The sequence below is a fragment of the Pteropus alecto genome, unplaced genomic scaffold, assembly GCF_000325575.1.
Source record: "Pteropus alecto unplaced genomic scaffold, ASM32557v1 scaffold433, whole genome shotgun sequence".
NCBI lineage: Eukaryota > Metazoa > Chordata > Mammalia > Chiroptera > Pteropodidae > Pteropus > Pteropus alecto.
In genome coordinates, this window is record NW_006433953.1 from 1,388,826 (window position 1) to 1,412,249 (window position 23,424).

General features: G+C 48.5%; 2 protein-coding genes and 1 long non-coding RNA gene across 25 annotated transcripts in view; 2 read left to right on the plus strand and 1 right to left on the minus strand.

The window, feature by feature from the left end:
* The window catches only part of KIF5A (kinesin family member 5A), a 44,222-nt gene extending 29,994 nt beyond the window's left edge, over positions 1 to 14,228 (plus strand). For 4 of the 11 annotated variants that reach the window (XM_025044736.1, XM_025044732.1, XM_025044737.1 and 1 more), the window contains 10 exons: positions 4,650 to 4,768; positions 6,629 to 6,726; positions 7,954 to 8,050; positions 8,413 to 8,556; positions 11,059 to 11,205; positions 11,396 to 11,434; positions 12,013 to 12,126; positions 12,497 to 12,767; positions 12,939 to 13,042; positions 13,235 to 14,228. In XM_025044736.1, coding sequence (XP_024900504.1) covers positions 4,650 to 4,768; positions 6,629 to 6,726; positions 7,954 to 8,050; positions 8,413 to 8,556; positions 11,059 to 11,205; positions 11,396 to 11,434; positions 12,013 to 12,126; positions 12,497 to 12,767; positions 12,939 to 13,042; positions 13,235 to 13,315 — 1,214 coding nt within the window. In that variant the 3' untranslated portion in view covers positions 13,316 to 14,228. Of the gene's footprint in view, positions 1 to 3,795; positions 4,075 to 4,649; positions 4,769 to 6,628; positions 6,727 to 7,953; positions 8,051 to 8,412; positions 8,557 to 11,058; positions 11,206 to 11,395; positions 11,435 to 12,012; positions 12,127 to 12,496; positions 12,768 to 12,938; positions 13,043 to 13,234 lie in introns of those variants that run through there. The other 7 variants (XM_015587013.2, XM_015587012.2, XM_025044735.1 and 4 more) reach the window with 6 other exon arrangements.
* An 869-nt stretch (positions 14,229 to 15,097) lies between these two features.
* Positions 15,098 to 16,252, minus strand: LOC107195461. 3 transcript variants are annotated; one of them, XR_001516611.2, is made up of 3 exons: positions 16,164 to 16,252; positions 15,931 to 15,976; positions 15,098 to 15,587 (listed from the first exon to the last, which is right to left on the minus strand). It is a non-coding gene; the product is annotated as an uncharacterized LOC107195461 (long non-coding RNA). The 3 variants fall into 3 exon arrangements; XR_003045463.1 differs by having other exon boundaries at positions 15,098 to 15,976; XR_003045462.1 differs by having other exon boundaries at positions 15,098 to 15,976; positions 16,149 to 16,248.
* Positions 16,253 to 16,301: 49 nt separating this feature from the next.
* Positions 16,302 to 21,465, plus strand: DTX3 (deltex E3 ubiquitin ligase 3). Of its 11 annotated transcripts, none has more exons than XM_015587018.2 (7): positions 16,412 to 16,536; positions 17,440 to 17,550; positions 17,876 to 17,940; positions 18,130 to 18,204; positions 18,548 to 19,277; positions 20,188 to 20,405; positions 20,750 to 21,465. In XM_015587018.2, the coding sequence occupies exons 2-7, from the start codon at positions 17,539 to 17,541 to the stop codon at positions 20,823 to 20,825; spliced, it is 1,176 nt and encodes a 391-aa protein (XP_015442504.1). In that variant the 5' UTR covers positions 16,412 to 16,536; positions 17,440 to 17,538; the 3' UTR covers positions 20,826 to 21,465. The 11 variants fall into 11 exon arrangements, with proteins under 11 accessions (XP_006909023.1, XP_015442506.1, XP_024900514.1 ...); XM_025044748.1 differs by lacking the exon at positions 17,440 to 17,550 and adding an exon at positions 17,145 to 17,412 and having other exon boundaries at positions 16,439 to 16,536; XM_025044742.1 differs by lacking the exon at positions 17,440 to 17,550 and adding an exon at positions 17,145 to 17,342 and having other exon boundaries at positions 16,439 to 16,536.
* Positions 21,466 to 23,424: the final 1,959 nt, after the last annotated feature.

The window sequence follows — 23,424 nt, forward strand, 5'->3', positions numbered from 1 at the left end:
TATTCCTCCTTGGATAACTGAGAACATGGCTTGCTCAAGGGATCACTTCTCTTTCTTCTCCAAACTCCTTTTAATAGTCTCAACCCCACAGCTAATGACCAGAACCTAGAGTTGCTTTAAAATATTTTGAAAAATTGAGGAGGCAGACCCTTCTAACAGTCTGTCAAATGGTTGCTCATCTGTCCATGGTATAATTATAAGCAAGGATAGTCAAATGATTGCTTCTTTGGGTTTGAGGTTAAACAGACTGGGAAGTTCCTAAGCATTTTTTGCCACATAAGCTGGATTCCTTGGGCTGCATGTTCTTCCCATTTCGACCTTTTGGTTTGGGGGTTTCCAGTTCACTGGTAAAATAGCTATCTTGAGATGCCTTCCTTTCAAGCTGGAGCCTGCCTTTTCCCCAATATACATTAAAAAAAAATTTTTTTCCACAAAAGAGTTCTTTCTATAACGTCCCCATCTCATAAGTGCACTTTAAAGAAAGGGCAGGGCAGATTTTCCTGAGGCGGAGGAGCCCGAGGGCTTGAACTAGGGGCTCTCTTTCCCCAGGCTCCCTACCCCTCATGTAATTGATAGGACTATGTTTTGGTTTGAGATGTCCTTTCCTTCCACATGGTGCTAAGGTGGCTTTCCAGGTAACCGCAGGGATGGAGAGTGGAGGTTACAAGCCAGTCTAAATCAAGAAAATCTGGTGTTCAGATATCCAGTTTTAGCTAGGATGGAAAAACAGGATCCCCCAGCAGCAGGGCAACCATCTCCTAACTTCTAAGTCAGGAAAGAAAGCTCAAGGACTGCCAGTTGGTTAATATAGGCTGTACTGGCCCAAGACTCTTTCAAGAAAAGTAGTCCCTTTTCCTTTGACCTGTTGGGCCCCTATTAGCAATTAAGGAGAAAAAAAAAATCCAAGGTAGTGATATTCAAACATTTTTCAAAACAAATCTTATAGAGAACCCTGATATAAGAAATAACTAAATGATGCAGACCTGAGCAGTTTGCATTTTTTTTATTTGATGGAAAATGCTTCTTTCATTGGGGAGTTCTTGAACAGTCCTAAGAGACCCTGAGGGTTCTGTAGAGTAGTTTGAAAACCACTGTTCTCAGGAAAGGGGTTCAATCTGACTTCCTTGTCCCAAGCTTGCAATTCATAGCAAAGAGGGCAAGGGTGAGTGGATGAGCCACACTGTCTCCAGACCCAGTCAGAGAGGAAGAAGATAACGTGTATACCTGTAGACTTGTGCTAATATTTACCAGGAGGACACTTAAGAATCCAGTGGGTTTTATGTAATCTTGCCACCAAATGATTCTTTTAAAAAATATAAGAAATTGTGAAGGTGTAGGGGCAGATGAGGAGAGAGGTGACCGAAGAAGCAGCCTTCTTTTTAGCAAGATGTAAGGGAAATATAATTCACTTACATAACTCAGAAATAACATACACACACAAAGCCTTCACCAGAAGGTTCACTCCACATCTTCCTCCTCCTCCTCCCCCTCCCCCACCGACACTCACCATATCCGTTTCAGAGAGCCAGGGTCACCACAGAGGGCACCTGGCTTGCCCACTCACATCTGCCAAAATGTTGCATGCTAGCGTGGAAGACAAACCAAACTGCACAAACCCCAGTGTGTATTTATTTGATGTACATAGATTATCTTTAAAATAAAATAAATTCAATGATGACTCTACAGTGTTGTAAATCTTTTCCCTCTCCATTCTCTCTTTTCCTTGCATATTATGGTATTTGACAGTGTGGTATATATCCTTCCAGGTATTCTTCTATCTATTTACACACAGGGGTTTTATTTTTTTTTTTCACTTGGCAATATATCCTGAGGAATTTTTTCATGCCAATATATATAGATATATCTCATTAAAATATAGATACATAGTTTCATGTAGTTATCCTATAAATTATTCAACCATTCCACTATTGGTGAACACTTATCTAGGTTGTTGGTAATTTTTAACAAAAAATGGTCTCATTTTTTTCCCAGACCATCACCTTAGTCCCAGCATCAATCCCCTCCTTCTCCAGTGCATCTCTATGCTGACTTTGCCAACAGCTCAAATCTCTTGTCCCAAAATCATCTACCACAATCACCGTCCTAACCCACATTTTAGAACATAACCCCTACCTATCTTCTCTGCTCTTACCTCAAAGCTGCTGAGATGAACGGAGAAAACCGCACGACCAAAACGCTTGGGCAATTAAAAACAAAGAGTCTGCAAACCTAACTGGACCTTCCGTGCTGCTTAACCTTCCTTCTGTGTATCCCTGCTGTTTCCTCTCCCACCCCCCAGGGCAATTGGTCTAAACCCTCACTCAAGACTCTGTCTCATCTTCCTCTCTTAGGCAATACTTTGTCTGCTTCAAAGGGAAAATCAAGGCAACTGAGGATGAAATTCTTCATCTCCCCACACATAGACCTACACACGCACATATATCTATATAGATCCTCTCCTTTGTCCTTTCTGACAAGCGCTAAATCCCCCTTTTCCAGGCCAAAGCAAGCCCCTTCTAGATCCTTCATTCTAGAGACACTCAGAACCCCCTATATATAAAATAACTAAAAGCAATGCAGAATTGGGCAGTATGTATCTTTTTTGTTAACTTCTGTATCAATTTCTTCTTTTCTCCTTGTAGGGTCTCCCTTAAAAGTCTCCCCATTTACTGTGTTTCTCTTTTAGTGACTCCCCATCTTGTTTTCTTACAAGATTTCCTGAAAAAGTCTCAGGCTTTCCATCCCCATTTCCTAAACTCCCACTCATTTCTAAGCCCACCTTGTTCTGACTCTTGTTCTGCTGAAAATGCTTTTCCAAAGGTCACTAGTTACCAAGTACAATGGGCAATTCTCTGTACTTGTCTTGCTTCACCTCTCCATGTTATTTGACAGTTCTCCACTCCTTCCTTCTTGAAACTAGACTCCCTTGGTTTCTGTGACCCTGCTATCCTGGTTTCTTCTCCAGCCACTCCCTCAATCTTCTCCCACCAGCTTCTTAAAAGCTGGTCTATACCAGGGTTCAGCCCTTGGTTCTTTCTTTGTTCTCTCTGGGAGATGTCATCCACACCCACAGATTCCACAACATTAATTAAATCTGTGTTCTCAGCACAGACCATTCTGCTGAGCTCGGGGCCCATGTGTCCAATTGTCCTCAGGTGCACCTAACGAGTTCCAAACTGAACTCATCTTTTCGCCAAAACTGCTCCTTTTCATGTCGCCACTGTCTTTCTTCACCTTAGCGAGAAGCCTGGGATTCATGCTGTGTTCCCCTTTCCCTCAAACCTCACATCACTAAGAATTTTCCAAACTGACATCAAACTTTACCTCTAGATGACATCCCCTTCTTTCCATCCCATCAGCCACTGTTTTAGTTCATCATCTCGTGCGTGCCTAGACTTTTGCAGTACTCCAGTCACCCTCTATAATGATGCAGAGTGGCCCTTCTAAAAGCACATATATTAAAACTACGTAAGCGTTCTCTTACTTCGTAAAGAAATGCTTTTGGGTTAGCCTCAGGCTGGCGGTTACTCCTAGAAACTGGGCAAAACCGGCAGGTGGCGACTTCGTAGCAAAGAAGCCCTCGACCAAGGAACGAAGCAGGCCAGCCCAGGCTGTAGCCCCTTTGCCTGGGTGACCAGCCAATGCCGCGCAATCTGCGCGCAGCCCTCAGGGCGCACAGCTTCCGGGCGCGCATGCCTGCGCCAGGTGAGCCCACCTACCGCACCAGCGCAGGGGCGGGCAGGCGCCGGGGGGCGGAGCCAGCCCCGCCCCACCCTGCTCGCGCGCCTGCGGGCCAGCCTCCGGTCACGTGACGGCGGCGCAGGTGAGCACCGCTTCCGGGGTCGGAAGCCCGGATAGCTCCCGGCTCCGACTTCCACTCAGTCGGGTACGCGGGAGACCATGGCGTCCTCCTCGGCTCCGCCGGCCACCGTACCGGCGACGACAGCGGCTCCCGGTCCAGGTTTCGGCTTCGCCTCCAAAACCAAGAAAAAGCATTTCGTGCAGCAGAAGGTGAAGGTGTTCCGGGCGGCTGACCCGCTGGTGGGCGTGTTCCTGTGGGGCGTAGCCCACTCGGTGAGACCCGGCCCTGGTACCCCCCGTAACCTTGTCCGAATCTTTGAACTCCTGCGCCTCCGGGCGTCCCTCTTTCCAGCCTCCTGTCTCCGGTGCCCCTCGCGCTGCCACTTTCCCCCTGGGCTGTCCTGTCCCCTGCTCACCAGCCCCCAGGTGTTCCACTAAGTCTCTCTTCTTGCTCTAAATTTTTTTTAATCGTAGATGTTTGTCTCTTTCTCTGCCCTTTACTCCTCCACTCTTCCACTTCAGGTAAGGAAGTTCCGCCTTCCTTACCTGAAATCCAGCTCCCTGCCTCCTTCCTGCCAGGTCCAGCCTCAGCCCCGGGCTATGGACCCGGCTCCAGCTGGAAGGACATTAGCGGGGGGTGGGGTGGGGGGTGGGGAGTGGCTCTTCTAGGTTGTTGTTGGTGCGATCTCTGGTGAGAGAGTATGTGGAAGGGGAGCAGGGAGGGTAGACGAATAAGGGGGTCTTTCACTTTCCACCTTACTTTCTAGCCGCTGCCCTTGACTTTGAGACCTTGGCTTTGGGGGAGGCTCCAGGCTCCCCAGACCTTCTAATCCTCCTTGTCCTTTAAGTTCCCTTCAGAGGTACAGCATTTCAGAGAAGCTACTTCACCCCGAGCCTAGTAGTTGCACTCACTCAGCCTGTGGTCTTAACTGCATCCCCGTCGTTGGCTGGAGTGATGGTGTTTGCTGTAAGTAGGGGTTATCTTTGACTAAAGGGATAGCTCAGGAGCTCTTGTCCTGCGGACATGATGGTGGAGAACTTTAGAAGCAGGAAACTGCTGTAGAGGGTGTGGCCTGGAAATCCAGAGAAGGCCAAAGAGGCCGTGCATCTCCTTTCCTGAGGATACCTCTGGTAGAGGAAGCACAGCTATTACCCGCTTCTCTTAGATCTGGAATGGGAGAGATGCAGTGACCTTGAATGTGATAGGCAATATTTTATAAATCAACTTCTTTGAATTGTTTTAGTTATGATAGGGTTGTATAGGTGGAAGGGAGTGAAGAAGAATAGTTTTTGTCACATTCTCAATTTGTGGTTTATAATGTTGTTTGTGGTCTGTCAACTCCCCTTTGTGTTTGTGGTTCTGTGAACTGTTCCCAGCTCCCTGGGTTTTACTGTCTTATTAGTGAGTACCCAGTCTAAGGCAGTTGTTATGGGTAAGGCTGATAGAGAGGGCTGCCTCTTATATATACCTTCCAGATGTCTCATCTGTCCTTTGGGAAGCTTAATAAGGAGGGTTTTCCTTTAGTAAGAATCGAGAGAATTACACATAAGACCTGCCTCAGCTTCCCTAGGAATATGTACTTTAGCTTTAACATCCCACCCTCCAGCCAACACACAATTCCTTCAAGTGTCTAAAATAGAGAAATTCCTTGAACATATGTCTTAGTGATGATTCAGCCTGCTTAACAGCAGATGAAGAGGAGGTATGAAGAATTATAGCTGAATTTTAGGTTGGGAATCTCAAGTGGCTTTTTTTTTTTTTTCTCCTGGAGGATTATGTTCTGTCCTCCTTTTCTACTGACAATGAGAGGAGCTGCAGAGTATTGGATTTAGGTTAGACTGTACTTCATAACCTCTGTTGAATGATCAAGTAGGCAAAACATCCATTTATTCAGTTAATAAACAATTCAGGACCACTATGTGCCAAATATTTTGCTAGCTAGGCACCTGAGAGACACAGGCGATTAGAACTAGTCCTTGCCCTGGAAGAGATCACAATCTAGATGGGGAACTTAACATAAACTAGTGCACTATCAAAGGTGGGTGAAAGATACTGTGGCAACATTGGGGGGAAAGCACATCTCCCTGAGGTTTCTTAGTACAGGAACTCCCTTTCCACCTTGAATTAGCAGGTTGCTGATACTGGGGGCTGAGGAGAGCATGTGATAACTTGCATCGTTTGGGTTGTGGGTTGGCTTGACTTTAGTGAACAGACACCTGATGAGGTCATATCCTCTGCCTGCCTGCATTCCCTCTGAAATCAGCTGCTTTCCTCTTACCTTACACCTGGGCAGCTGGAGACCTACTGCAGAGAACTGGGTCAGAGTGGTCTGGAAGGACTGGTCCTGTTTGTAAAGAGATGCTTCCTGCAGAATATGGACATTTCATTCTTGTTGCTTTTGACCCCTCAGAGTCTCATTAACTCTCTTGTATGCTTTAAGAATGCCTTTTGTTTTGTTTTTAATGGAGCGTGGAACTGTTTGTCTTGAGTGTCTTGAGTCTGCTGAGGGTAATTTTTTTTCTCTAGAATTTCTCACAGCTTTAAAAATAGTCCTGAGTTGCTTACAGGGTTTGCCTGATATAAAATAATTGTTGTGAACATGAAGTTCCATGGGGGTGGATGTGTGAGGGTTGCTTACTGCAGTCCTTTTTGGGCAGCAGAAGAGGTCAGACACATTCTCTCACCTCTGTCAAGCGAATGCATAACCAGTGTTTTTAAAGGAATGAGATTTGAGTTGCCTTTTTCTGGCTCTTTCCCAGACATAGTGTATGAATAGCTCTCTACACCCCTACTTACTGCTTTCCTATTCTTGTTTTGGCTTATCAGATCAATGAGCTCAGCCAGGTGCCTCCCCCGGTGATGCTGCTGCCAGATGACTTTAAGGCCAGCTCCAAGATCAAGGTTAACAATCACCTTTTCCACAGGTATGTGGGAATTCTTGCCCTTCTCACATCAACCTTCCTAGAAAAGAGTAAATAATTTTAAGAGTCAAGATTCAATGAGTTGAAGATAGATAGATAGATTGATTGATTGATTGATTTTTGCATTGACGTTTTTAATTATTGTGGATTTTTGAGACAGGCTCTTTGAGTTACTAAAGTATGCTATTTTTAAATTTCTGTTCAATTTTACATGAGCTATCCTAACTCACCTGGTTTACCTCCAAATGAGTTGAAGGTAGATTTAGAAGGCAACTTACAAGTTGTATTGTCTAACCTCCTTCTTAGTGCAGAAATTCAGTACTGTACAAAGAAACCATTAAAATAATTTTCAATGGACAGGCTCTTTGAGTTACTAAAGTATGCTATTTTTAAATTTCTGTTCAATTTTACATGAGCTATCCTAACTCACCTGGTTTACCTCCAAATGAGTTGAAGGTAGATTTAGAAGGCAACTTACAAGTTGTATTGTCTAACCTCCTTCTTAGTGCAGAAATTCAGTACTGTACAAAGAAACCATTAAAATAATTTTCAATGTGCCCCCTACTAGGAATTCCGTAGAGTAAATACATTTAGATGCCATTACCATTAGTTTCTGATAGGGACCCCTTGAAAAAAATGCTTGAGTCCCCAAAGCCAGGGGTCCCCAACCCCTGGGCCACAGATTGGTACAGGTCCATGGCCAGTTAGGAACCGGGCCGCACAGCAGGAGGTGAGCAGCAGGCAAGCTAGCGAAACTTCATCTGTATTTGCAGCTGCTTCCCAGCACTAGCATCACCGCCTCAGCTCTACTTCAGATCATCAGGCATTAGATTCTCATAGGAGCACCAGTCCCTGATGCCAAAAAGATTGGAGATCACTGCTCTCAGCCCTCCAAGATGGTACCATTCAAAACAGTAACACCTGTTGACACTTTTAAGATGTTTCTAACTTCTTGAGATTTGGGAAATGCTGTGTGGATGGGCAGTAAATTCTGGTCCTACTTCAGCCACTTACTAGTCCTGTGACTTAAGCAGGTCACTCAAGGACCCTGAGTCACAGCTTCCCCTTCTATAAAATGAGAATAATATACTTTTTAAAGGACCTCATAAGGATTTTATGAGAATCAAATAAGGTAATATGTGTAAAGGTGCTTTATAAACTGTCAAGCTGTATATAAATGTAAAATAATATTCTTACTTTGTTTTCTTACCTTGAAAACTTCCATTTCAGAGAAAATCTGCCCAGTCATTTCAAGTTCAAGGAGTATTGTCCGCAGGTCTTCAGAAACCTCCGTGATCGTTTTGGCATTGATGACCAGGATTACTTGGTGAGAGTCTTATGGGCTGAGGGTAGCCCTTTCTCTCTAACAACTGGGGAATCCCTGTGACAGTCTTGTTTTGAAGAATTAAGAACCTTGGCAAGGATGATTCTTTACATTTTTGTTGTCACAGGCATCTTCAACAACTGGTAAAGCTATAAACCCTATCGTTAGGGGGGAAAATGTAGATACGTTAAAAATTTTGTTCCACTTTCAGTCTACATATGGACACCAGATTAACAACCCTTGCTCAGCCTCTTATACCAGGATTTTATCCACTTTCAGACACGTTTAGTGGACCATTATCCTGCGACTTGTATCTCCACATAAAGGGGGAGGAAAAGAGCCTCTCACCTATTCTGTGTCCCCAGGTGTCCCTTACCCGAAGTCCTCCAAGTGAAAGTGAAGGCAGTGATGGCCGCTTCCTTATCTCCTATGATCGGACTCTGGTCATCAAAGAAGTATCCAGTGAGGACATTGCTGACATGCATAGCAACCTCTCCAACTACCACCAGGTCAGGCTTCTCTCCAGCCCCATGCTTTCTCTCCTCTCCCTACTCATAGCACAGTTGCTGGAGCACATAAGGAGACTTCCTATCCCTTTTCCTCTCTACAACCCATTTTTTCTCTCCAAGAAGCACTTGGCATCATGTTTCTGAAAAACAAGAAATTTCAACAAAAGAGCCTCTGCATACTTATTTGTGTTTGACTAAATAGAAGAATTTGGATGTGTTCCTTCTCATTTGATACTTAACAATCTAAAACCATTATGGATTGATACATAAAGGGCACAAGTATAACAAAGTGTAAACTATAGACTAAGTCAAAATTAAATGAAGTGTTAACACCGAATACACTGTCAGGAATAAATGCAGTTTGGGGAGAAACCCGGGATAAGTGCACAATTGAGATAAATTGGAGGGTAGAAGTCATGATCATATCCAGCCCTGAATTGGATTAGGAAAGCTGTTCTGTCTGATTAGATTAACCTGGCATGTGAAGTTTCTGGAATACTTTGGTTATAAAAACACTGCCTGCATATCTTTCTATGGAAGAAAAACCTCACTAAAATCAATGAGCAAGGAATAAATGAGAGACTCTAAAAAGAAGCTTTGGTTTATCCGACAAATACTGTCTATTATTACTATGCCCTATGTTAGGTGGTGGAGAAAGAAGTGAATGAAATGTTGTGGCCCTTGAGGACCTCTTGGCAGAGTCCAGGGAGCTAGCATTAGCACACAGTAAGATGTATGCTGCGGCAGAGGTAGAGGTAGGTTCGAAATGCTCTGGGGGTTCAGAGGAAGAGCATCCCAACTCACTAGGGGAAGGAGGTACATTTGGGAGGCACAAAGAGAGTATTTTAGAGGGAATATCACAGGAGTTGATTCTTGAAAGACTGGTAGGGCCTAACCATGGGGCAGTGTGGAAGAGAGCATTCCACGCAAAGAAAAACAGCACTTATAAAGGCACAGAAGCATGAGAGAGCTTGATGTTAAGGAACTACAAGAAATTCAGTGTGGCTAGGATATGTTATTGTGGAAAACTTATTAGGAAGAAGTCAGATTATGAAGGGTTATATAAACAACACAAAGAATTTGGACTTTATCCTGAAGGAGGTTTGCAGGGGGGTGATATGTATGCTATTTATAAATATCCCTGTGACAGCATTTTAGAGGATGGATAGGGAGGAGAGGGATATTGGGAGTGGAGATACCAGTTAGGAGGTAATTACAATAGTCTAGGTGAGGATAAGGGCCTGGAGGAGCAATGGCAATGAAGATGAAAGGAAAGACTTAGAGGAGAATTGTGAGAATTAAGGCAAAGGTGCCTTCGAATTCCTGGTTGGGGTTAACTGGGGGCCCATTCACCAACCATTGGGAAGCAGAAAAAGAAACAGGTTTTTGCAGGAAGACAGTTCTGATTTAGACATGTTGAGTTTGGGGTTTCTGCAGTTCATACAGATATCAATGTCCAGTAAGTGACTGGGGGAATGGACTTCAGGAAAGAGGATTAGAATAAGAGTCTAGATTTGAGAGTTATTGGTGAAGAGATTGCAATTAAAGCCGAGTATAGATAAGATTATTGAAGGAAAGTGTGGAGTGAAATGAAAAGAAGGTTGAGGACAGAACCTTAAGGAGCACCTAGAGAAAGAGCCCATAAAGAAGACTAAGAGTCAATGGACGCTTTTAATTATTTATGCCCTACTTTGTTCCATACAGGATTTGAAGATAGAGAGGAGGGGAATCAGAAAAGGGGTCTAATAGGAGCTGAGGGTGAAGAGAGTTTCAAGGAGAGACTGGTTAGTAGTATCAGTTGCTATATGACAATGACTAGATACTCATTGGATTTGTCAGCTGAAGGATTTCGGGGAGGGAGGAGTAGAGAGATTTCAGAGGAGAAATGCAAATGTAAGTCTCATTTTACTGGTTTGAGGTATAAATAAGAGAAAGTGAATTGATTGCTAACTACTTTTCTGAGAAGGTCGGCTATGAAGAGAAGTAGGCAGCAATACTGAGAGAGATAGTAGCATTGAAATAGGAATAATTTTTTAAGAATCCAAGTGATAGGCCATCTTGCAAACATTTTTACTAAGGGAATCAAATCTAGCCCACCAGGAAACATTGGTCTAGATAAAATCAGTTCATTGATAAACAGATATCATTTCTAGTCCTGGTTCTGTGACCATTTGTATATAAAGAGGGTCTAAATTAAGGATAATACCTACGTTCCCATTCCCCATCTCAAAAAAATGATAAAAGATGATAAATATGAAATGTGAAAAGACATTTTAAAATGGAGACATTATGTAAATGAATTAATCAGAGATGAGGGTTCAGAAACTGCAGGGATAACCAGAGGAATCTTTAGAAAGCTCTTACCACTTTTGATCTTCTCGTAACCTCTCTTCTTGAAGTTTTCTGCCTACTCTGGAATGGTAATGTTTGACTGTCCATCCCTGGGCTGTTTGTGTATCTGCTGCTCAGCCTCACTCCATTGCTTCCTCCCTTCCACCCCAGTACATTGTGAAGTGCCATGGCAGCACGCTGCTGCCCCAGTTCCTGGGGATGTACCGGGTTAGCGTGGACAATGAAGACAGCTACATGCTTGTGATGCGCAACATGTTTAGCCACCGTCTTCCTGTGCACAGGAAGTATGATCTCAAGGTAAGGAGAAGATAGCTATGGTGGAGGGGGAAGGTGCTGTTTGCCTGAGAATGGGGAAGGGACCAGGAAGGCACTGGATGATTCATTTTAAAGGAAAGAAGGCTATGAGTTTGAGTACTCATCTTAGGAGCTAGATCTTGACTGTTCGTTACGCCAGTTCTGCTGATTTTGTTTTTGGGTCTCTCCACAGGGCTCTCTAGTGTCCCGGGAAGCCAGCGATAAGGAAAAGGTGATATTAACTTTAGGGCAAGGGATGGGGAAGGCAGCTGAAAGGGATCTTCTTAGGATAAAGAGGCAGGGATTACTAGGTATTTATTCTTATGTTAAACCCCTGACAAGAAGAGAGGTGTAAACTTGTACCAATCCAGGGATTGTGTGGGTGGGATAGTGGGAACAGCTGCTTTGTAACTGGCATGGGTTTTCCATTTGGAAGGTTTATGGATGGGTGAGGATGTCAGACTTGAAGAACAAAATGCTTACCTTCCACCTCCCACTCTGGGCTCTCCTATTCAAGCAGCTATTTTTGCTTAAGAAGAAGAAAGAAAAGTCAAGAGGACCTTGACAGAAAGCATAAGCAGAAAGTAGTGGAGTGTGATTTGGGGTACAGCACAGTGCCTGAGTCTGGGGAAGCCACTGGAAATAAGAACAGACTTGGGCAGCATTCCAGTGTGGAGTCAGATGAGAGACAGGATGTAAGATCTCACTCCTAGAAGCCACTGAGTTGGAGACAGAGCCCTAGATAGAACAGTGTTTTCAGACCTTGAGGGAAGGAGTATATTCCCAAGATGTCCCTTTACCTATTCTCAGGTTAAAGAATTGCCCACCCTTAAGGATATGGACTTTCTCAACAAGAACCAGAAAGTTTACATTGGGGAAGAGGAGAAGAAAGTATTTCTAGAGAAGCTAAAGAGAGATGTGGAGGTGATGATTGGGGTGCTTGGGGAAGTGGCTTTGTTTCATTTGCTCCCCTCTGGGCTTTTGTCTCTCCTTCACAATATGAAGGAACTTCTCCCCTTCCCTTTATTATTTGGGTTCTCTGCATGTGGGGGAGTTGGGTATGAGACATGGAAACCCCCTAGCGGTGACTCATGGAGGGGGTGGCTGGATGAGCTAAAAGGATCATATTAGACACTAGGACATTTAGGTACCAGAAGATGTTGGTATATTCCCAACCCTCAATTTTTACACATCCTCTCCCCAGGAGAGTTCCAGAAATTCGGGTGGAAGTATAAGGGTGGTACCTGGGAGTGGAGACGGAGATCTGGGTGTCTGATTTATCCGTGGGTCTCAGTTCCTAGTACAGCTGAAGATCATGGACTACAGCCTTCTGCTGGGCATCCATGACATCGTTCGGGGCTCTGAACCAGAGGAGGAGGGGCCTGTGCGGGAGGAGGAATCCTCCGAGGGGGATGGGGACTGTGGCCTGACTGGACCTCCTGCTCTGGTGGGCTCCTATGGCACCTCTCCTGAGGGTATCGGTGGCTACATCCATTCCCATCGGCCCCTGGGCCCTGGAGAGTTTGAATCCTTCATCGATGTCTACGCCATCCGGAGTGCTGAGGGTGAGAGAGATCCTGGAAATTTTAAGGGTGGGGAGTGTAGTTCTTAGGGGACAGAGACCAGGGTGGTGGGTGGAGAGCCTGGTTAACTTTTCAGAACAGATCTGACTGGTTCCTGGGGAGAAGAAATTGGGACTATACTTGCTCTTCATTGCTCGTCATTACTCTCCCCAGGGGCCCCCCAGAAGGAGGTGTATTTCATGGGCCTCATTGACATCCTGACACAGTATGATGCCAAGAAGAAAGCAGCTCATGCAGCCAAAACTGTCAAGCATGGGGTGAGGGTTCCCTAGGGGCTTTCCTTTCCTGTCTTGACTATTCTTTGAGAAGACAGCCTCTTGTGCCAGAGCAATGGGCTGGCAAAAGGATCAAGGGTTGGGTATGGTAATGATGTGGAGTGGAATGGAGGTCGGGGAACGGGGAAGAGTGATGGTTTGGCCTGACACTATGTTCCATATCTCTTCTCACAGGCTGGGGCAGAGATCTCTACTGTCCATCCTGAGCAATATGCTAAGCGATTCCTGGATTTTATTACCAACATCTTTGCCTAAGAGACTCTGGTGACTGCTGCTTAATGTTCAGTGTGGTAGGGTTCTGAGAGGCTTGGGGGAATTGTGGATATTCTAGCCACTACTTCTCTTCCTCTTTGCTAAATTCAGGCTATAGGCTCCTTCCATCTAGATAACTCCATCTTGTTGAGTAGGCTCTCTTGGCCCTCAGAAATACATCATCCTTTCTCTCCTTTGTCCAGTTTTCTTCCTCTTCCTCCTCTCCAGGAATTCCCCTTGCTTCATTAGAGTGTTTATGTTGACTCTTTCCAAGTGCCTTGATCTTTGTAAAATGTCCTGTTGTTTCTATAACATAGGAGGAGCTAGGGGAAGGGGGTTGTTTGCCATCATCAGCACCCGACTGGACAGATGGACCTGGCTCAAGCAACTACTCTGGATGCACTTTGCTGCGTGGGATGGACTAAGAGTGTCTGAATTTTGCTGATAACTGTATAGAACTCACTGTGGCATGCTTCCTTCCAGTAGGCCCTGGGATGGAAGACTCAAGATACTACGGATGTGGGTGCGGGAATGCACACATACGATGAGACATGCCAGTCTTACATGGAAGGGGGTGGAGAGAGGTCAGCAGGCTGGGCCCTCACGGAGGTGGACTCATGTGATTATGCAGGGAACTGGAGGTCTCCATCAAGGATTAACGACTCTCCAATCTCTTGCCTCACCCGACTTCCACCCTCTATCCCTGTACTTCTGGGTGCAGGAGTCCAGAAACGGATAACCAAAAAGTGTTCAAGCCAGGGTGAAGGTGTTTGGCTGTTGCTGCTCTTCCCCAGGACCTAATATCCCTCCTGGTGCTGGAACCTTTCAGTGTGGATATGGCCATTTCTTGAGGCTAGGATAATGGGCCAGGGTTATAAGGTTCATCCCCACATTAAATTTCCTTTCTTCATGTCTAGCCATCCCTGAGGTTTTATTCTCAGAAGGGAATAGCTCTATCTGGGTCAACACTGGTCATTTCAAGAGGATGGAGGTCTCAAATATGGGAACCTATTCTACCCCCCAAGATGTGTGTACCTAGCGTACATCCCGCATTCATTCTCAAACCCTTTTCCCCGTTGATTTTATTATTCTGTTTTCTTCTGTCCTGTCTATACTGCTACTTTGTCATCTTCACTCTCCACCCCCCAGAGAGGAGTCAGAGCCATAACTCAATCACCTGGCCTTTTCCAAAGATAATCGAGTTGATGTGTGATATTCTCAGTATAGAGCAGAGAGGAGTCAGAGCCATAACTCAATCAATCACCTGGCCTTTTCCAAAGATAATTGAGTTGATGTGTGATATTCTCAATATAGAGGACTGTGATGACCCCAGGTAGCATCCTCCCCTCCTGCCAATGCCTTTAGGGCTAATGCAGCCATTCTTGCTATCTTCCATACCCCTGAAGGCTTCTACTTTTTTTTTTTTTAAAACACAAAGATGGGCACCAGCAGCTGGCCTGTGGGGATGCAGAGATTCTTTGCTCTGTATCTGGCTGGACTGATCTGACTCACAAGAAGTCATGAGATCATAAAGAAGAATTCCTTTCTCTCCTCCATCTTCTGCTCCAAAGGAAGTAACAAGAAGAGTCCCCAGTTAAAAACTGGCACCCCTATGATACCTTTCCATCTGGAGCCTGATGGATCTTTTTCATTCCAACCGTCTACCTTTCCCCTGTTGGATGCAATAAAACTCCATGACACCAGCAACTGTTCTTTAGGAATGGGTTTTCTAACTACGTGGCTGATGTATCATGAGCAGTATTTCAGGCCTTCATTTGTTGCTTCTGATTTTCATCATCTTTCTTTTATTAATTAATAGAAAAGATCTTGTGTATTTACCCCCATTGCTGTAACTATATAGAAATTAAATTATTGAACCCAAGTGCCTCTATTTTTTTCACTTTTCTGAAGAAGCATGTTTTTAGGGGTACAGGGACCAGATGAATTCTGATCTGTAAGGCGTTGGGCCCCTAACTAAGGGTGTGGGTTTCTAGATAGATGGCTGTGAACTTAAAAGTTTGTGAAGGTTGTACATGAGAATGAAAACTTACTCTCCAACTTTGTGGGCCTTCAGCTATAGAGGGCCCAGGGAGAACTGAGAAGATGTGACCCTCCCTCTTTCCCCCAGGGTTCTGGGCTTGGTCACACCCCCAACTCTGTAAAGGTGACTGAGTCTCTCAACCCAGGAACTAAAATAGAAGGAATTTCAGTGTTTCTCCAGGCTTCTTGGGAAAGATGTCTTCTGCCTGGAGGTCAAGAAGAGTACAGCAGGGTCCTGGGAAAGAGAAGAAAGTGACCAACCCTCCAGCCCAGAAAGGGAGTGAAGAGGCGGGGTGGACAGACAGAGGTTGTTGCCAGTTTAAGAGATCCAGTATTGCTTGGCCAGGGAGGTCTTGGCTGGTGGAAAAACCTGGCTTGATGTGGCCCCAGGGAAGTGAGTTGGACTGGAGGCGGAGATTGCTCATGTGGGAAGCAGAACTGAGCAGAGTTTTTTTTCGTTAACTCTATTTGAACCGTAGACACCACCACCACCCCAAGACACTTGTTAAACACATTCACTTCCCATTCTGCACCAACCTCAGTATCCCCGTTTGTAGAAAGCGATCAGAGGCACTTACCATACCCATCTGGGGGCGGGTCGTGGAGGTCACAGAAGGTAACAATCTAGGAAAAGGCAAAAGATGAGGGAGGGGATTTAAATAGTTTAGTCCTGGGGTTTATTTTTTAGATCCAATGCTTTGCTTTTCACTATGACTCTTCCCATCCCATATTATTCCTCAAAGGCCCTTCTAGCACAAGGATCACAAAAATTGTCCCCTCCTCCCCATCTACCTACCCCGACACTACTCACGAGCTACCAAAATCTGCCACGCAAAAGAAGAGGGCTCCTCCGGCAGCGAGAAAGGTGGCATCGCTAAAGGATTTAACCTCCTACTTTCAGTTCCACGACGCCACACCCTCCCTCCAGACTGGGAGGGTGCCTCCATTTTTGTTTGGGGGTGGAAGGGCAGGGGCTCGTGAATAGAAGAGGTCAAAGGAAACAGTGATTGTCACCTGGGAGGGGGAAGGGGGTGCAGTCCTCCTTCCCGTTCCCTCAGTCTGCATCCCTTGCATACTACCCCCCACCTTCTCGGGGTCTCCCCCCCTCCTTGTTGCTAAGGCCCAGGCCGTCATCCCAGCAACAGCCTCAGTCATGTGACCGGCAATGGCGGCGCTGACGAGAGGTAGGTGAGCCCGGCGCCCCCCATACCCACGGTGCACCCCCCGGACCCTGCTCGCACCCCCCTACACGTTCTCTCGCTGCCTGTGTGCCCCCTCCTCCTCCTCTTTGCTCCGCGCGCGGCACCGAGGGGCCCCCATCCACGCCTGGCGGATCCTCTTTCTGTCATCCTCCAGCCTTGGCCTCCATTTGGGGGTTCTGGGGACCGCGATCAGGCCGACAAGCACCCACACCCAGGAGTTGGGCTCCAGGGGTTCCGCGAGAGGGGGATGTGGGGAGTTGGTTCCGGGTCGGGTCTTGCAGGAGGTCATGGGGGGAGGGGTGAAGCAGCCTCAGTGGATGCCCCCAGGGACCCTTGCCCTTCCTGGCTGCCCCTGCCGCCAGTCTAAGTCTGGAGGAAGGGACTGGCCCCGTGTCCAGCCTGAGTAGCCCCAGAGGAATCAAGAGACCCAGCATAAACTGTGGCCCCGCCTCCCTTTTCTGTGCCAGCAGGACTTGGAGCTAAGGACGCCTAGGTCCTGGGTTCCCTCTGATGGGGGTTGGGGGGTGTTTCACTTAGATACAGTATGAACTGAGGCTCTAGGGTTCCAGTTTCACTTTCTGAATCTCCAGGTGCATCTGGCCTTGAAGGGACTATGATGGAGGCACAAATGGAGAGCCACTCCCCTTGGGATCAGTCAAGGAATTGAGGTCACCCTAATGGGTCCTCTTTCTATTTGAGCTGCATTTGGAGGTGTAGTAGAGACACCTTTGTAGCTGAACATGGCAAGACTCAGGGGAAACCTCAGACTCCTCCAGTGGATCCCCTGTGTGAGCCCACCCCTTCCTAAATGCAGACTAGGTTGCTGACAGGCTTGCACGTGTGTGCTGGGTTTAAAAGGTGACAGTGAGAACTTTGTTATTGTAGGGCCTGCTGCCACTTAGTTTGCATTCCAGACTTCAGCAGAAGGGACTGGGTTAGCTCTCAAGGAAGACTCCCCAGCAACAGAGTCTGAATTATCTGGGAATGTGGAGCAGGGTGAGCAGTTGGGGAGCACAAGAAATATTCTTGTCTATGTGACCTGAGGGAGGTGGCAAGAAAGACCTCCATCTGTGTGGGCTTTTCCCTTCCTGACTTCTCTTATCTGTGCCCTAGGCTTTCTTGAGAGCCTCAGTGCTGGGGAAGAAAAAAGGAAAGTTAGCATGTTGAAATTCCTTCTTTAGCAACTTGGGAAAAGGCTGGGAATAGAATTCTACAGGCGAGGAGAGGAGATGGAAGAGGAGTTTTTGTTTTGTTTCTGGGCTGACTGGGGAAAATAGTAATATTTGTTATCGTAACCCTTTACCCTCCCCCCTTTCCCCAGTCCTGGTCAGCTGAGTGTGGAAATAGAGGGATTTCTGCTGCTATCATCGTCCATGGGCTTTCCAGGTATCTGTCTCCCAAGGGAACCTCAACCGGCACCTTTAAATTGGTTTCCTCCATTCTATGTTCCAAGTAACCCCATACCCAGTAATTTATATACAGGTTCCCTTCTCTGTTATGTGGGCTGCTGGGTTGGGGCATGTGGGAATGAGGGAGGGGTTTCTCACTTACCCTCTTTTCCTGTCCACCTGCCAGGTCACACCACCTACAAGTAGAGAGCAGGGACAGAGAGAGAGCCTGCATGCCATTTCTAAGCTCTTCAGGATCAAAGTGAGCAAAAAGAAGGGTCAAAAAGTCTCCCTTTCTTTTATAGAACCCAGTTTTCACAGGGGTGGGGGGCAGATTACTTCCATGATCTTGGGAGGAGTGGAAGGAGCACCAAAACTAATGTTTGGCTTAGATGAGAATAATAATGTTAGAGAAACTTCAGTGAGTGCTGGGGTTTGAAAGAGAAGAGATAGAAAATGAACTTGGGGGAAGAGCTGGGGGTTGGACTTTGAGAGAGTAGAGGTTGGAAAGAAACCTGAAGTAGGAGGCACTGATATTTGTCAAATGGGGACCCCACACCCTGAGTCCCTTTCACCCTGGGGGCAGTGTCGTTCGTCCTGTCCAGAATGGCAGCCTGTGGAGGCACCTGCAAGAACAAAGTGACTGTCTCCAAGCCTGTGTGGGACTTCCTGAGCAAGGAGACCCCAGCCCGGCTGGCCCGGCTTCGGGAGGAGCATCGTGTATCCATCCTCATAGATGGCGAGACTTCTGACATCTATGTTCTCCAGCTTTCCCCGCAGGGCCCTCCCCCGGGTCCTCCCAATGGGCTCTACCTGGCCCGGAAGGCTCTCAAGGGGCTGCTAAAAGAGGCAGAGAAAGAGCTGAAGAAAGCTCAGAGGCAGGGGGAGCTTATGGGCTGCCTGGCTTTGGGGGGTGGGGGGGAGCACCCTGAGCTGCACCGCCCAGGCCCACCCCCTCTCCGAGCAGCCCCGCTCCTGCCCCCAGGGGCACGGGGTCTTCCACCCCCTCCTCCTCCTCTGCCCCCTCCTCTTCCTCCCCGCCTTCGGGAGGAGGCAGAAGAGCAGGAGAGCACCTGCCCCATCTGTCTGGGGGAGATCCAGAATGCCAAAACATTGGAGAAGTGTCGGCACTCTTTCTGCGAAGGCTGCATCACCCGGGCCCTACAGGTGAAAAAGGCCTGCCCCATGTGTGGCCGCTTCTATGGGCAGCTGGTGGGCAACCAGCCCCAGAATGGGCGGATGCTGGTCTCTAAGGACGCCACACTCCTACTGCCCAGCTATGAGAAGTATGGCACCATCGTCATCCAGTATGTCTTCCCACCCGGTGTCCAGGGGGTAAGGAGACTACAGCCTGCCCTTACCTTTTGGTTTTTACCAGGAGCTCATTCTCTGACCTAGGAAAGCTGGGGGGAGGGTGAGTGTGTTAGATGTGATGCAGTCTTGCTGTTTCTCAGTAGCCCTTGAGCTAGCAGGTCCCTGTGAGACCCAACTTTTCCATCTCCACAACCCCAAGACACACATGAAAATCAGATGAGAGAAAGGAATTGAATACTATTTCCTAGATGAACTTGGATATCGACAGCTATTCTTGGCAGTGGTGAATTCTGTGGAGATGATGGCTCAGGTGCAGACAGGTGCAGCAAGAAGGGATCTGACCCTCCTAACAGAGCTGGGAGTGTTACTCCATTCCAGATTTATGAGAGGAAAATTTTGGTGACAATGAAAGGTTAAAACAGGAGTGGTCAAAGCGCCTACACGTGTCTTTCTGTTTGAAAGAATAATTTCCAGTTCTGCTTTGCAGAGGGATGAGAAAGCTCCGAAGAAGAGTAATAGAAAAATGAAACAGATTAGACAGTGGAAGAAGCATTGGGAGTGTTTTCAGGTGGAGAAGGGAAGGCTGAAAGATAAATTATTCTCAGTCTTCACATTTCTGCTGAGTTATCTGGAGAATAAGGACCAGCTACCTTCCATCACTTCTGAGAATTCATTTGTTGCTGGATTGAGACTTGAGAGGTTGAGATGGGGAGAAGGAACCTCTTAACAATAGGATTTTGTCCAGAAACAGGCTCCTGCTGCCCAGACCTCAGAGGCTCTACTTCCCTGAAAGGCTGTCAGCCTGTTGCTGCCCTGTCAGCATTAGCTGGAGGTGCACAGACAAAAGGCTGGTCAGGATGACCCCCTATTGGCATCATGGCCTTAAGATGCCCAGCCGCTCACTGCCCACTTTGCTTCCCCCTTCTCCCAGGCTGAACACCCAAACCCAGGGGTCCGGTATCCTGGCACCACAAGGGTGGCCTACCTCCCGGACTGCCCTGAGGGCAACAAGGTGCTGACCCTGTTCCGCAAGGCATTTGACCAGCGTCTCACCTTCACTATTGGCACGTCCATGACCACAGGGAGACCAAATGTCATCACCTGGAACGACATCCACCACAAGACCAGCTGCACAGGGGGACCCCAGCTGTGAGATATTCCTTCATTTCTCTTCCCTTGGCTCCTCCCCTTCTGTCCATTTCCACTGAGGGAACATCAGCCCCTCTTTCTGGGAGCCTCCTAACTGGAGAGAACCACCCTCAAACGATTCAACTGTCTCTTCCATCCCAGGTTTCTCCTATATTCTACCTGGCCCTGATACGTCCAGCTTAACCTACAGAAATGAGCAGAATTAGGCTAAATTATCTTGGGTTTGAATTACCTTAGGGGAGGTGGAGAGGGGCCACAATGGGGCACCCAGAATGAGGGTGAGCATGGGAGTAATGCGAGTAAAGCCAAACAGCTAACCCTGACCCTCATTTCTTTGCTCCCAGGTTTGGGTACCCGGACCCCACCTACCTGACCCGAGTGCAAGAGGAGCTGAGAGCCAAGGGTATCACAGATGACTGAAGGACATCCCCTTTGCCAAGGCCCCTGCCTTTCTCCTCCACTAGGACCCAACGGAAGCCTCTGTTCTCCTCTCTCCTTCTGCCCCCCACATCCCAGGAGTAGGGGACCTGACTGACTGGGGAAGGAGTTCAGAGAGGGAGGGGGCAAGCCCTTCCCCTGTCCCCCACAGGCCAAGTGCTTCAGTGCAGTGTGAGCCACTCCCTTCTGGCAGAGGCTGATCTCAAGGCTCTGCTCTCCTCATCCCCTGTACATACTCCCAGTCCTCCTGCCCCCTCCATTGCCCTTGTCTTTTTCTGGTATGTGCTGTGCTCCAGTGACTAAGCTGAGAAAGGACCTGGGTGGGGAGGAGAGGGTCTCTTGAACACCCACCCCACCACCACCACTGCTCCACTGCCGAACTTTGGAGGAGGGGAGGGCAATTTGGTTGGTGTGCGCCCCGTGGAGCCGGCCCTGTGTGTTCTTCAGAAGCAATTCTCCATCTACCTTGACCTTGTCCTTTCCTGTGTCTCTGTTCCTGTCAGTCTGTCTTTATTCCGCTCTTCTCTGCCCCCCTATAAGGAGCCTCCTTTACCCTGTTCTGGAATTGCCGCCAGACTGTAGCTTTTAATTTAATAAAAATAAAGTAAAATATGCAACTCTCCATGCTACACCCATTCTGTTCTGTGGACGGGGTGGGGGTGGGGTGGGGTGGGGAGGAGGACCTGCTGATAAGGGGAAGGGGATGATGATCCGGAAATCCCACTGGGCCTCCCCGGTCTCTCTGCCTGCAGAGGTCCTGGGGAAACACATGTACTTAGTGGGCTCCATAATAACACTGCGAAGCCTCAGGTCACGCTTCAACGTTGGAATAGGGATTAACAGGGGTTTGTTGTTGAAATACAGTTGTAAGACGGAACAAGCCTACCCCTTTTGAAAAGTTTGGCTGGGGTGGGAGTGGGGGCGGAGCCGGGCAGGGGGCGGATTCTGCAGTAGCAACTCCCCGGACGCACGCAGGCCTCAGAGCCCCCCAGTTTCCGTGCCCCCTCGGCCCTGAAACTTGGAGCTGGGTAGGGGTCCAGCATGAAGCCCCCGGACCGCCCCGTCCCTGGCCGCACTGACCGGATACTGGGGGTCATGGGGGGCATGCTACGCGCATGCGCCCTACCTGGGCAGGAGGGGGTAAGAAAGAGCGACTTTGGTGGGATTCGGGGTTCTTCTGGGGGCTTCAGGAGGGCTGCATCCCGTAACTCAATTTACTTGCACCCTGCAAAAAGAAATTCTGCAGGGCACTTGCAGGAATCCAAGAGTTCCATTAAGAGGTCTATAGCCACGTATTGGGTGAACCGTTCTCTCCATTCCAGCCTTGGCGACCCCTTTATAACACTGTGGATTTTGACAGCAGGAGGAAGGGGGAGTTCAAGGCTGGGCCTAGAGGGCAGGTTCCCTACTGTCTTTCTATCCCCCGCAGCCCCCGCAGAGAAGCCCTTTAGGGCCGCAGGGGACCGAGCCCGAGTCTGCCTGTACCGAGGGGGATAAGAGAGGGGAGAGCGAACGTGAGGCCCCCGCTTGGGCCCCGCTGCCCGGTAAGAAGCTGGCGATGGGGTGGGGCACAATTTGTCCTCCTGCGCAAAGTGGCGAATTCAAAAAAAATGCTCATATTAGCATAAAGGTTCTCCTCTAATTTGCATGAAAACTATTTAATCGCTGAGACCTCCACGCTTCTCGCCCTCTAGTCCTGTATCTGTTCCCCACTCAGCGGGTCCCGAGCCCCTGCAGGCGGATTGTCCCCGCGCCCCACCCCTGGCCCCTCGCCAGCCCAGGCTCCAGGACTTCGCCTTAATTGGTGATTAGCTTCAGCTGGAGTCCCGGGGCCTGGCGGAAAGAAGGGTCTGGCGAGAGAGCGGCACCTGGACTGTGCTCCCCCCAAAGAGCTCCCTATTCACGCACCCCTTTTGGGAGTCATTGTCCACCCTTGCGCGGCTAGGGACAGTCTCAACCCCAGGACATCTTCGCACAGGCCAAGGCCGCATCTACGCGGCCCTTCACCACAGAGGTCGAGGAGCGACTCGGGCAGACCCTCGCCGCCCGGCTTAACCCCCGCACCCCAGCGTTCCGCAGTCAGAGCCCAAGATGCGGGAGGGAGGAGGAACCCAGAACGGGGGAGTCCAGGCTGCAGAGGAGGGGCCGAGGCGCTGGGGACGTGGAGTGGGAACTTGGTGGTGCCTGGGGGAGGGAGAATTGGGGCGGGAACCTGGCGCTGGCAGAAGGGAGAACTGGAGGGAGAGGGCGGAGCTGGGCTGCAGAGGCCCCTCCCCGCAGCAGGACCGCGGTGGGGCCTGTTATTCAGCTAGCCGCTCGGCTGGGACCCGCGCAGCGCCAGTGATTCCGGGAGTCGGCACCCGCCTCCTCCCCTGCCCGGGCCTAGAACCAACCCCCAACCAGAGAGGCCGGAGACAGCTGGAGCGGCTACCGCATCCCGGCCCAGCCTCCCCCACCACCCTTCCCCTCCCCGCTGGACATCTGGACCCTGGGCCCCGCACCGACAGGGTTCCGGAAACCCTCCCCGCCCAGCTCGGCGGCCGGACCCCGCGCCGCCCTCTCTGCAGAGCCCCCCAGCCCT